Source organism: Echeneis naucrates, chromosome 3 (genome assembly GCF_900963305.1).
Source record: "Echeneis naucrates chromosome 3, fEcheNa1.1, whole genome shotgun sequence".
NCBI classification, from domain to species: domain Eukaryota; kingdom Metazoa; phylum Chordata; class Actinopteri; order Carangiformes; family Echeneidae; genus Echeneis; species Echeneis naucrates.
The window spans coordinates 14,686,491-14,700,889 of NC_042513.1; the positions used below are offsets into that span (position 1 = coordinate 14,686,491).

At 41.0% G+C, this 14,399-nt stretch overlaps 2 protein-coding genes across 2 annotated transcripts; one reads left to right on the forward strand and one right to left on the reverse strand.

Annotated features, from left to right (window-relative positions):
- The first annotated feature begins 1,669 nt into the window (after positions 1–1,669).
- On the forward strand, positions 1,670–7,048 carry ndufs3 (NADH:ubiquinone oxidoreductase core subunit S3). The gene is made up of 7 exons (XM_029498452.1): positions 1,670–1,746; positions 3,512–3,577; positions 4,145–4,242; positions 4,371–4,520; positions 5,845–5,970; positions 6,188–6,307; positions 6,774–7,048. Exons 1-7 carry the CDS (start codon positions 1,692–1,694, stop codon positions 6,942–6,944), a joined length of 786 nt encoding a protein of 261 aa, XP_029354312.1. The 5' UTR covers positions 1,670–1,691; the 3' UTR covers positions 6,945–7,048.
- Positions 7,049–11,718: 4,670 nt separating this feature from the next.
- c1qtnf4 (C1q and TNF related 4) lies at positions 11,719–13,973 on the reverse strand. The gene is made up of 2 exons (XM_029498878.1): positions 13,617–13,973; positions 11,719–12,525 (listed from the first exon to the last, which is right to left on the reverse strand). Exons 1-2 carry the CDS (start codon positions 13,971–13,973, stop codon positions 11,719–11,721), a joined length of 1,164 nt encoding a protein of 387 aa, XP_029354738.1.
- Between the last annotated feature and the right edge of the window lie 426 nt (positions 13,974–14,399).

Genomic DNA, 14,399 nt, shown 5'->3' on the forward strand with positions numbered 1-14,399 from the left:
CACTTTCTACTTTGCTGTGTCTTAGCTGTAATGCTAGCCAGCCAGTTAGCAAGATTCGCTACCCGGTTAACAGGCGACTTTGTTGCCATGGTTACAGCAGAGGATGAAAATTGGGCGCCAACACAGAGTCAGATTTCGTGAACAGTTACATGTCGGATATAAACATTAAACACAGAGTCAGATTTAGTGAACAGTTACATGTCGGATATAAACATTAAACACAGAGTCAGATTTAGTAAACAGCTACATGTCGGATATAAACATTAAACACAGAGTCAGATTTAGTGAACAGTTACATGTCGGATATAAACATTAAACACAGAGTCAGATTTAGTAAACAGTTACATGTCGGATATAAACATTAAGCACCCTCATTTATAATGATGATTGAAGGTAACGTCATTAATCTCTCGTTCAGTCCGGTAATAACGGGTCACTGTGGGTGTGTAGCCACAGCACCTCCAGGTAGAACATCTGTAAAAGATGTCTAATATGGTGTTTTGAATTTTATGGTTACAACTATGTGTGTGTGTGTGTGTGTGTGTGTGTGTGTGTGAGTCAGGGTGACAACAGCAATGACTGTTAAAAACAAAAAACACTGCTGTTTAGTTCTCTTTAACTGATTATTCTATTTCAACATTTTAGTTGAAAAAGAATTTAAAAAATAAAAAGTTTAAAGTTTTATGAAAAAAGTCTTCAATAAATGAAGTTTATGTTCCTAATTTGATCAAGTTTTCTTTTATTGCTCAAAAAAGTATTGACAATAGTACAGTAAAGACCTGGATCTTTAAATAGTAATATTATCAGTAGTGATTACAGTTGATCTCATATTCAAAGCCTCCAGACTTAAAAAAACAAAACAAAAACAAAAACATGAACACAAAACAGTAAATCTCAACCCCCACCCTGTGCTTCTGTGTTTCATGTGGAACATTGCACTATTTGTCTATAATAACCATCTGGTGTCAACTTCAAGTTTATGAGCTCTTAGTAGATGACTTTTCTGCTAACATTTCCTACTTTGTGAGGGTTTTCGATTCATTTTAAATGTACTGTTTTTCCAAATCTAGCATTCCTGAATATGCTAGGTACCGTTATTTCATGAATGCATTTTGTGTGCTAGAGATTCATATGTCTCAAAGGGAATTGAGCTGTTTGTCACACAAATCCATACATGTACCTACCAGGGCTGAGGGAAACTGACCATATTTACTACATATTCTTTGGGTTGATAACATTTTATTTGGCATACAACTAAACTCAAATGTACACTACAGCAGTACAATATCATACTTTTCTCCTCCATCTTTTGGTCTCAGTATCTTTACCAGACTGGTACAAAAAAAAAAAAAAACTATTTTCCCCCTGTTAACAGGAACCATGACTTTATAACACAACAACATGTTTTATATGTTAACATGTTTGAAGTCTTTTTAATTTCTGTGTAGAAAATGTCTCTGTAGGACCTGAAACGTGTATTTAAGTAAAGTACTTGAGCAGTTGTTATTAGTTAGTTTACCGCATACAGCTAAAATGATAGTTTTATAATTCGTATTTTATTTAAATAATAATAATGATAATGATTAAGTGTGCTGTAATGATCGTGTCGGTGTGTCGGGCCCATTAGTCCTCCGGCCGTCAGGTGGCGACAGGCCGCTCTCAGCCGGTCATACACGGACACAGGGAAAAACATGGCGGCGTCGTTGGTGCGGTTTGTCCGCGGAGGTCTCGGGAGGAGTTTTAACAGTAAGTCCACCAGAAAATCCTTAATGTTTCCACGGACTGCTCGGTGTACCGAGCCACTCAGAGCCGGCCTGGTTTCACTTCAGCTGAAACCCACACCTAGTCCTTTTAGCGGTCAAACGTCTGAGCTTTGACCTTCGAGCTAGTGCTAGCTAATGCTAATATTAGCCTGCAGGGTTATTGTTTTTGACACATGATTTAATTCAGGAAACATGAACAGTGATGCAGGAGTGTCCTGGGTGAATGAAATCTGGGTTTGTTTAACTTTTTTGTTCATTTTGTAAACCCATCTACTGTAACAGACCTGCACAAACGAGGATCAGCTTTACACGATTCAGGCTCACAGTCAGTATGTATGGGTCAGTATTTTTAAAATAAAACATGATTGACTGGATAACTATCAGTAAAACTTATAAGCTATAGTAATAATTAGGAATGCACAAACAAGGTGTATGCAATTGTTTGAGCAACAGCAAGAAAAGAGCAGCCTCTCAGAGGAGAGAGTCATGAAACAGCGACTTTAAGCTTTATAATTATATTATGTTACCTATATCGAGAAAAGGAGCGCCGTTTTTATGAAAAACGTGACTCACAACATTGATGTACATCGTCAGCATCATTAGCTTAATGTTGTTACAGTGAAATAATTTTCTCCAGATGTAAATTGCATAGTGCGATTGAAGACCCCACAAAAAGCGCTTCCTAAACCTATATTTTCTCAAGTGAACTGTGTCTGCAAAAATATTATAACGGAAACCAACTGTTGCAATATCTGCTAAAGTAATAGTGCATGACTTGGGGGAAAACAAGTGTACAAAGTCTTTCCAGATTTTAGTGATGCAGTTTAATAAGTTAGGCAGAAAAATCAGCAGAATTCTCACTTTCATTTTTGAGTATAGAGCTAACACACAGGAAATATGTTGGTGCTCATTTAGGTTTGTCCTGCAATATGCTAGAAGAACAAAATGTTTTTAACAATTATGATAAAGTGGATTTAAGGCTACAAGTGGTTTGAATAAAAATTTAACTCAGTAACACGTACTAAATTTCCACTGGTTTTTGTCTTTGTTCTGTGGAAATCAGATAGAACTGAGTAGTGTATTTACCTCATTCCCAACTTAACATAATCAAATGCTTTATTTTAGCAAATCCTTTGCAGGAAGAAAATGCTGAATTTTGTGTGAATCCTCAAACTTTAATGACTAATCAATTAAGTGACCAAAAGCTGCAACTCTATAGAAGGGCCTCATGCAGGTTCAGACATGAATGTGATGCTTAAAACAAATATCACGTGGATGTTGTTTTCAGAAATAAGTGCATGCAAACCTTAAAATTTGGAAAAACCAGCAGGGAACAAACTAATGGATGATCCGTTTAAAATCTTTTTGTATTCCCTGAAGCTTTTCACGAAGAAAGCTAAGTCAAGACTTTAAGACCTGCTGAAGCTTTATGAATTAGGATCATCTTTTTTAAGCAATTGAATTACAGAACTAAAGTCATCTTAAGATAAGAAATACATTTTGTGCAACTGTCAATATTCTTTATCTGTGTAGAAATGATATTGGTTTTTACAAAACATAAGAATGAAGTAAAAGCAAAAAAATATGTTAAAATTATGAAATGTAACAATTCAATTCCATTCAGTTTCAAAAAGCCTTGGCTTCCTGCTTTTCATCCCCCAGTTCATCTGCAGTTCAGTGGATTTATTTTTTTGTCTTCATATTTTGTTTATTTGTTTTTTCACCTTTTATCACAATTTTTTCCTCAGTTGCAAGGACTTCATGTCTCCTCCAGCAGCAGACTAGACTGCAGAGCTCTACCACCGAGACCAGCCGTAAGTAGAAAGTGACTGATGCCGCAGGCAACAGCTAGTATGAAATGGTTGTTGACCATCAGTCAGACAGACCGGCTGGACCACTAATGTCATCTATCATCTGTGCTTAGTAAAATAAATGATTTTATGAACTCCATAATTTTACATCCAGTTTTAGGCTGCATTCTTTGTCTGGTAACTGCAGATGAAAAACAGCCTCTTGACTTGTCAGTTTTCACTATAAATGTCCTGATTGATCACTGAACACAAAATCCTTTTTATCCAGTTCAGTTTTTGAGACTTTTGTATATACACTCAATTTATAATAAATACAGTGAGGGAACAAGTGAGCAACAACATGTGGGCAGACCACTTTATCTACTTTTCAGCTATCTCACTCTGACTGTGTATTTAATATATCACATCCATGGCAAAATCTGGAGCATCACAGTAAATAAGTCATTAACAAACAGAAAGAGTTAATAGAGTTAAAGAGTTAAAATGCTATAACCCATTTTAAAATGTTAGTACAAATATCTGCATCATTCAACCATTATAAAGCTCTAATTTTCTCTGTCTTTTACTCAGCCACCGTCAGGCCCAAAGATAGTGTTACTCACAACCAGCTGACAGCGTTTGGGGAGTATGTGGCTGAGATGATGCCCAAATACATCCAGCAGGTCCAGGTCAGTTAGTACCAGAGCTCTGAGTTCATCCCGGGAAGTAGATGAACATGGTGTCAGAGCCAGCCCTGTTGAATTTAGAGTTTATGAACATGCAGATAACTTCAAAATGTGTGTATGTGGGTGTGTAGGTGACCTGTTTCAATGAGCTGGAAGTGATGATCCATCCTGATGGGGTGATCCCAGTGCTGACCTTCCTCAGGGACCACACCAATGCCCAATTCAGGAACCTGATTGACCTGACTGCTGTTGACATCCCAACACGTCAGAACCGTTTTGAGGTAGCTGGGTTACCACACATACAGCCCTCCCCCCGAAACATGGTGATAGAGAAGATTTAAACAACTGCCCTCTATCTTTTGTCATATGATAAGGCTGTCACGAAGGAGGAAATGTCTTCCTCCTTTCTCTATCCTTACAACCTCACACAGATGCACAGGACTTCTCAGGACAACTTAGCAATCATATAGATAAATTTTTTATTATTTCGACCTTGTGCCTGGGATAATTTCTTTGTGTTATTTTAAATTCCAGTGTCCATCAGCAATGAAACGCAAATCTGATTCAATATGTGTCACTAACATGCTCTTTGGTAATTGTACTTAAGCTCAAATGTATTTCTTTCCACAGACTTCTCGTTTTTGACTTTGATATTCATGAGATGAACATTTAGTGACTAAATCTTTAGTGCTGATGATTAAATCTTCATGAGTGAAAGTAAACCATGGGTCATGTGAAGCTTTCGTCTGCAATTGTAAAGGCCCCAGTCAAATGACTGCAGTTCATGCAGGTTTTTATTGATAAACACAGCAATGGGCGGTGATGCCAATATTCAGCCTTATTCGTGCTGCAATCTTTCTCACAGGGCAGACACTGTAAAATGGTCCATTACCTGTCAAGGGGCAAAAACTGCAATTGCTCTGAAAATAGAGGGAGCTGCAGCCATAAAGCCAAGAAGTGAACACACAATCACTTATTAAACTTGTCTCACATGGACCCAGAGTTTAAAACAAACAAAACATCTATAACTACAACAAAAAAAATGCACAGAATTGAAATGAATGAAGCTTTAACCTCTGCATCTGGGTGCTTCCTCCACTTCTAGGGGTTTAACAGTACGCATATTCGTCCCCAGGATGAATACACGTGTGTGTGGAACGCACCACAATTGTTACCACACTAAAACAAAGCATAACTACTCGCCTCTCCTTGTTCCCTGCGGGTGATGGAACACTATCACAAAGCCCTGTATGTTGTCGAGCCATCTTACCAACCTTGTTTATCATGTAGTACAGACCAGCCTACTACAGCTAAAGTTGTAGCTTTAGCTCAAATAGGGCCAAAAGACGATTGAGTACTGTTATTTTCTGTTTTCTACATTTGAAGGTTTTTGGTTTTTTTTTTCTTTTTAATGTTTCTGTACCGAAAATGTACCAAACCGAGCTGTTGCTGTTGTCCAGTGGCAGTGATGATCATTTACAGGACAAATAGTTTGTGCAGTAAATGTTGCTTTCTCCCACAACTCACATTCTCTTCTCAACCCAAATGCTCTTTACGAGCTGTTTTGTCTCTATTTTTGTAATGATGTATGTCTTGTTTTCACAGATTGTCTACAATCTGCTGTCACTGCGCTACAACTCTCGTATCCGAGTCAAAACGTACACTGATGAATTAACACCTGTAGACTCTGCAGTCCCTGTTCACATGGCTGCCATTTGGTATGAGAGGGAGGTGAGTTTTGTTTTTGTTTTTTTTTTTTCAACGTAAGAAACATTCAACTGACGTGATAAGAAGACATGCAAAATGGGACTGAAGCAAAATACAAATTTACAAATTGTTACAAATTGTTACAAATTGTTTGGGATAAATTTGACCGCAAGACTGAAACAAAACTTGTTGGTTTAGTCTGAGAATAAAAATGCATGCATATGTGTGTTTGTTAATACAGATATGGGACATGTTCGGTGTGTTCTTTGCCAACCACCCAGATCTGAGGCGTATTCTGACAGACTATGGCTTTGAGGGCCACCCCTTCAGGAAAGACTTTCCTCTGTCGGGCTACGTAGAGGTGAGTTCTGCCAGTAGCCCGTCCTTTCACTGCAGCAATAAGCTTTACTTAGCTTCAGCTACGCGTGACTCATGTTTCCTCCTCTAGATAAATGTAGTATTGGCAGGATATCAGTGAGACAGATAGAATGGAGATTGTGCCCAGACACTTCAGATCTCCAGGTCTGCTGGATCCTGCGATTTTTAGTTAGTTTTGTGTTTTGTTTTGTTTTTTATGCTCATTATGATTAATCCCGGCATCCCACAGGCTTTGAAAATCCCTGAAAGTTGGTCTGTGAAGGAATATTTTATGGCCTGGACTGAAAACATTTCCTTCTGAGGAATGATTGCATTATTCATTTCAACACTCTCCAAATAAAATCTTATTTACTTTACTCTGAAGATTTTGGGTGAAAACTCTCCCACCTTTAAAATTCATGGTATGACCACGACATTAGTCCCTCAACGGTATGAACGTCCCTCTGTAGGTACGTTATGACGATGAGATGAAGCGTGTGGTGGCCGAGCCAGTGGAGCTGTCACAGGAGTTCAGGAAGTTTGACCTGAACACGCCCTGGGAGGTATTTCCCGCCTACCGAGAGCCCAAGGAGGCTACACCCAAACTAGAAGCAGGTGACAAGGTTCCTGAGAAGAAGTGATGTCTGTCTATTCAGCCCCACACACACACCATCATCACTCAAGCCCCCTGACCGAACCCACCTGAAATATTTCTGTAAATAAAAAATAGTAATAAACTGATCTTTCAATGGTATTTGTGGAGCAGTTGTCTTTATTTAAATATAATACATCAGATAACAAAAGAAAACATAATTTTTCATTGGCTCCCTGATTCATCTTAAGGTTTTGGTTTGCATTTTCCGGGATAGTTTATTCCTGTTTCATTTCAAGTATTTGGAGGTTTGAGTTCTGCTCTTGATTGACTAATTAGATATTAGAAATCAAACTCAAGAAATACTTTTTTCTCCCTCCATATCCTGGCAAAAATGATTGCATTGGTATGAGAGATTCTCTGGCAGAGGCCTCCAGCTCCGGTCCTGGAGGGCCACTGATGTTTCCTGCTCCAACACACCCGATTCAAATGATCAGCTCGTCATCGAGCTCTGCTGAAGTCTGATCAGGAGTCACTCATTTGAATCCAGTGTGTTGGAGCATTGAAACATCCAGGACTGGATTTGGAGACCTCTGCTCTATGGGGTATTGTCAGTTTAACCCAATGCAAAATGAAATATTAAAATATTTTGAGAAACTACATTTTTTTATGAGCTGTTAGTAACAAAATCTTTCATCAAAATTTAATTTTTTGGCGATCCAAGTTGACATTTTTGTATCACTTCTTTTATATTTCCAATTGCCCAGGGGAAACACCAAACACTGGAAATCAGAAATAGATATTCAAAGAAGAAAAATACATGAGGAAATGTTAGAGCCTTAGAAAAATACAAATAATAATCATAGATTAAATTGTTTTAGGAAACACCTCAAAATATATCAATAGACTCAAAAATAAAGTTCACTCGCGGTAGACACTAAGCCAACTGTTTGCATTAGCTTTGATGTTATTAAATTTATCAGTGGTACACACAAAATGATGAGAGCTTATTTCTCGCCTTCCCTCTCTGTATGTACTAAAATCACCCATTAAGTGGTGCTGCAGTTCAGATTATAAAATCAAGAATGAAATTCTGCAGCTTCAAACCTGTCAGCTTGTTCTTTCAGACACAATTCACATCACACACACACAATAACAGTCCAGTCTGTACATTTCCTCTCTTTATTTTTTTTTTTTCAAACATTTGTCATTGACACATTCAATTTACATGTAGGAAATACTCAAAGCAGTTCAGAGTCAACATGAGCAAGACATGGGTCAATGTGTTATTCTGGATTTTGTTAGGTTATTTTTTTTTCATCATGGTTTCAAGCCGGCAGGTGTTTCCAACCACATCCTGACCCACGTCTGCCTGTGATAGTTTCTAATACACAATGATTAATCTTTCATCAGGATTATCTGAACGAAAGAAGTACAGACCAGAAACATCCAACATATTATCAATTACTGCACGGATAGATCAGTTATTAATAAAAATACACACGAAACAGGCTTCGACTGGACCTGTGAAGCTGTTTTGCCATTATGAAAGCAGTTTTCTTTCTTTTTCTTTTTTTTTTTTCTCCTTTTTTCTCCTTTTTTTTTTACTTAATTGTGTTTTCAGTTACATGCATGCATCACACAAGAGCTTCTCAGTGTGTCTTATGCTCAGGTCGCTTATGCACACCATGAGATGTGTGCAGGATGTTTTCCACTGTTAATAAAGGTCACCTCTACAGTTGAAGCCAACTGGGTCAGCTCTGTTTTTAAAGTCAAACCGGGGCCACCACAGGTCTGTGCCCACCTCTGCTCACTGCTCACTCACTGAGGATGAAAAAAGAGATTCCACTGAGGGTTGGACTGTGAACACATTGTTATCTGAAATGAGGCGCACTCACAGTATTACTTCTTACTTTCCCTTTTTAGAAGTCAGCGCAGCCATAAAGGATGGGAAATTGTTGATTAGTGACACTGTTGTGGAGAAAGTGTGAAGCTTGGGACTAGCAGTCTGAGTCCACTTCCTGTGTGCCACAGACTTTACAGATTTTTTGACCACGCTCCCTACTGTGCAGTCATATTTTCTTGGGTAGGTTGATGGCCTTTAGTTTTGACCTAGTTTTTTCTACTGTGTAGCTTGACTGTATGTACTTCGTATTTTACAACAACCCCCTGCCCCGAAAGTAAAATGACACTTCTGCACCACTAAACACCTTGGTTCCACGGCCAGAGTTTGTCCCATCAAATTCCATATCCAGCATGATCACAGCTATGCTTATGTACTGATTCACAGCTAGAAGATTTTATTTAGAGTAATATGTGTTGTAAATGAGCCAGAATTGGGCCATAGGACCAGAGCCTGAAGAAATAAAGGCCTATGAACCAAGCTGAGAACCAAGTCTCAGTGAGAGCAGCCGCAGCCAGAGAAAGATTATTGAGCATGTGCTTGAAGCTACAGGGGGGTATGAGTCTTGCAGATTATTCTCTGAATTAGCTTTTTCCACGTCAGTTCTGCTTTTGGACCCCTGAAGCATCCACCGTACCTCGTGGAGGGGGCAGATAAAGCAGGCATTAAACAGGAGAAGGTAGTTTCCTACAAATGGCCATTCGGATAAATAAGTACCAGTGTTTGTGACATCTCTCAGATGCTTCATAGTAAATATCGAGTCTACCCACCTGCTGTCTGCTCACTGCAGTGCCATTGTTTTGATTTTCAGCGGCTGTCGCTCCATCTGGTTTGTGACTGGTTAATTAAAAGTCAAGCCATTTTTATTGTTTGTGTACTACATGTCAGGCAGCATGCGACTCTGCAGGAGCTGAGACTGCAATGCCACCGCACAAGTGACGGGATTGCGACAGTTTTCTTCCTTATATCTGGAGGAATTTAGCAGAAGCCCTAACGTACATAAAGGGGTTTGAAGGACAAAGTTCAACATGATTCATTTATGTAAATTAATACCCCTGAAATTATAACACACCACTTCACTGTTATTTTACCGGGGCTATCACATCAATCAAGAATAGTTCCAAGGAATAAAAACTCTTATTCATACTGCAGACAGGGTGGTATGGTGCTTACAGAAGGAAACCTCTGGACATGAACTTGGCACTGGGCCCGCAGCCTGTTTCCTCCCACGGTTCAGCAACATGCAGGTTGGGTTCAGTGGTGATTCTAAAGTGACTCAAACTGTAAATGGTTGTCTTACCCAACATCAGCTGGGATCAGCTAGTGCCTGCAACCACACACAGATAAGTGCAACAGATAATCAATGTATGGAAACTACGTCTTATCCAGAGCACCAGGGAGACTCTTTTAAAGCTTCCCTTTAAGTTCATTCACCCATTTGGGATGAATGAAACTAACATGTCACCATTTGATGTTGCGATGGTGACATCGTTGACAAAAAGTTGTGTACTTACACAGCTGTCATTTACACCGAATTAGTCACGTCTCCAGCTCTTTAGCTGCTAAATTTGCTGGCATGTTGGTTTCATATAGTGTAACAAAGGCAATGAGAGCACTGAGAGGGACCAAAGACACTCTGAGTAAGGACAAAACCAAAACATAAGTCTAAAAGATGCTGAAAGGTTCAACAGAGCTGAGGAGCATGGTAGAGTGATAGGTTATTACTAACAAATGTTTAAAGAAAAATATCAATGCTATGATCAAATTTTGTATTAAAGCCGGAAGCACACGTCATCCAATGCATTATCACCTGAATTCATGAGTGTGGTAACAGCGCAGCCGAGTAATTTGAAGGAAATCAAAAGAAAACAATAAAAGTTCAACCACAGTCATGCACTTCACTTCATGTCACACGTTCCTGCTGAGAGGGGGCTTTAAGGGTCCATCAGTGATTTAACCACATTATCCTTCTCCCTGTGGTGTGAAATTAAACACACATGCATGTTACAGTGGCCTTGGAGAAGCCATCCAATTTTCCCCAAAGTGCCCGCCATCTGAAGAAATGGATTAAACGGTGCTAGAATTAGAAATCAAATAATGGTCCAGATCCCCGACGGCTCAGAGGTGGCATGTGGTCAACAGTTGGGTGGGCACGCTCTCTGCACTTTCAGTCCCGTTGTGCTCCGCTCCTGCGGTGGCCCGGCATTGGGACGAGAGACAATTTGACACCGATTACGCCGTTCATATTGTTTTCACATGCCTCTACAGATAGAACAAAAAGTAAAGTGACTTTTTACACACAAGCAAACACCAAGTCTTCGATAAGGATACCAAACGGACTTAGAGGAAAATTTCACAAACAAATGAAACTTATGTGATTATCTCCTCGACTTTACGTCAGATCAGTGTACAATGAACATGTGCAGTCAATGAGCCTTTTTTGCTCCTGAACAAAGAGCATCAAATGCTCATGAATTTTCGTTAATGAGCAGAAGTAATAGTTGGTCAACGAGTAAGTCAAGTCTGTATGTTCCTTTCCACAACTGCATGAACACAGGATAACTTGATGATCTTGTTGACTTTGAAGGGAGATGCTCTGACACAGAGATGAGCAGGCAATGACTGACTTTCCATTAGAGTTCACATGACGGTCAGTCAAGGTTCCAGGTTATGTGAGATGAAGTCTTATCCTGTAAAGCCATCGGCTGGAAATTTGGGGGAGCTTCTGATTTAGGCTCTGTACTCGGCCAAAAATCCCTGTGACTTTGTGAAGAAATTCATAAGAAGAGGAAGCGTCGGAGACGACCATGAAGCAGCATTCGTTACAAGTATGCTCCACTCAGGAAACGGATGGACTCAGACTTCTCCATCTTGTATAAATTCCTCCCAAAACGTTCAGTCCCTAGGCCGTGCCCTGCAGCTATGGCTTCTTGTCTCCATATGACTGGCTTGTGATGGTGCTGGTAGGGAAGTCCGGGTAAACCAGGAAGCCAGTGAAGGTGATGTACTTGGCATGGTTGCTGTAAGCCCCAAATCCATCCCTCTGATGTGAGTAGAGCCAGACTATGTCTCCTGGTTTCAGCGTCAGCATTAAGCTCTGACTCTGCAGAGCCTTCTCGCCCTGGCTGTCGTCGTAAATCATCGCCTGAACTTCCAGGCGGTTCTTCATCAGCTTGACCGACAGCGTCTTCTGTGGCAGCTTGCCCACGTTGAAGGAGAAATAGTACACACCAGGGATGCGGCAGGTGAACACCCCCTCCGTCATGTTAAAATCTTCCCCGATGTTGACGAACGCTGTGTCAAAACTGACTGGCTGGTGCTGCGGCAGGCCCACTTGGTCAACTCCCACAATGCTCTGGGTGCGCCCCACCGAGAAAGCAGACCTCTGGTCCTCCTCTTCATCATCATTCTCCTCCTCCTCCTCTTCTTCTCTATGTTGCAGCTCCTTCTCCTCCAGCTTACCTCCCGTTCCAAACCTGTCATGATCCGTGGCCTCGTTACTCTTCACAGAGGCTGCGTTGTCCTGCTGGTTCTGCTGGGAATTGTAGTCAGGGCGGTGCTGGTGGTAATGCGTCTGGTAGTCGTAGGTGTCGGGGTAGACGAGGTAACCGTTGAAGGTGGTGTAATGGCCGGTGTTGCTGTAGAGGGCGTAGCGAGGGTCACCATGGAGACGGAGCCAAACCGTGTCACCGAACTGCAACTGCAGCATCACACTCTGACTCTGCACCTGAGGATGGAGGCAGACTTTATTATCCCAGCGAAGTCATACTCAGTTATGAGCATCATCAAGGCGCCAACACCAAACATAATCCCGCCATCAACCTCACGCAGCGGTTCATTTGGGGAATTTTCTGTGTAATCCCTCTATTCTGCTTCCATTATCCACCCCAACAGAAACCTCTGAGATAAGACCCGCATTGCACCACTTGACAGCTTGAGAGCTATTACACAATAAAAGACTTTTGCAAACATTTCCTAAGAGGCCGAAAAATCCATCCTTGAATTGCGATTCAGCCATTTTTTAACCACAGGCCGTCTTTATTGTGAGATCTGTCTGCTTAACTTAAGTCTTTAAGAGAGATATGCTAACATTTTCACCTCCAGACGATCCAGTGCCATTACACCGGTATTCTGACTACATTTCATTACTCTTCTCTTATGTTCCCTTCCTGTTAGCCATTTAATGTGAGTGGAGGATTTCATTTTGTACTAATCACCAGGGACTGATCTATTACTGATCTCTGCTGGCCTGACACCAGTTTTAATCAGCTGTGCATTGGACCATAGGCAGGGCCAAAGGGATGGCTGGGGATGTCACAGGCCACCCCTACTACTCCAGTTCAGAAATAGAGGAACAACTTCAGTAATTTGCAAAAAAACAGCCTTGGCTGTGGCCTATTTGCAACAGCATATTAATCCACATTTGGCGCTCCAGTGAGTATCTGAGGCAGCAGGATGGTGTTTTGGACAGAGTGAAAATAAACAACTGTGTGTGTTCATGATTAAGAAGGACATTGTCACCCAGTGCAATTTGCTTTTAATGGAGCTCTAGAGCCCAGAAGACGATGATTCACAGACAGAACTAGTTGGACACATTTGCAGTTTGTTTTGGTCTTTAAGTGGGATTTACTGACAGGTATAACCTGATTGGCCTTATTGTTTCTCCAGCTGGTTGATGTTCAGTCATGAAAGCAGCATCTGACCTTTATGAAAGCGGCTCAAGGCTGAGACCTGACTTCTGACTTAGTTTTGGGCTATGTGATTTGCACAGTGTTGTTCTGTATTAGCTTTTCCTTTTCTCTCACTGGGATCACCTACCTTCCTTTCCTCTCCTGCGTTTTCCTCATAAACGATGGCTTGCACCTCGTTTCTGTTCTTCATCAGCATCACTGACAGGTCTTTGTGTGGAAACTTTCCCACCGTGAATGAGAAGTAATAAGCCCCAGGGATACGGCAGTGAAACGTGCCGGCCTTGGGGTCGAAATCCCCTCCAATGTTGACATATATGGCATCAAAGGTCACCGTCATCTTTGGCCCACCCTCCATACTGTTGGTTCGTGCAACTGAGAAAGCTGAGCGTAGCTCCACGTCATCCAGTAGACGGGCAAAACCCGCCGCACTCCCCACAAGGCTCAGGCCCAGCAGGCCAGTTAGGATACTCGCTGGGAGCAACATCTCATCTGTTGAAAAATGTAGAAAACAAGAAATGACTTTCATGACATTTTCACAACTTCTTGCAGCAGTGACGTGACTCCACTCATTTTATCAGTGTAAATTGAAGAACGGGTCTTCTGAAAAGATGCTGCTGAGATCACGTGATAAACAGAGAGAGAGTAGGGAATCTAATTTGTATGCTGACTAGTGACGTTTGGGTCCAAACGATACGGCTCTTTGAAATGAACGACGGGAACCGAATACTGCAACTACTTCAAACCGCTCGTGATTGGTCAGGTACATGAGCACCGAGCAGGAGGGGGAGGGGCTACACACAGCACACTAACACACACACACACACAGAGACGCTGGAAACATTTCTACACAAAAATATGTACTTTCTACGCCTACATTCTACACACTTCTACGTTGTAACAACAGACTCGT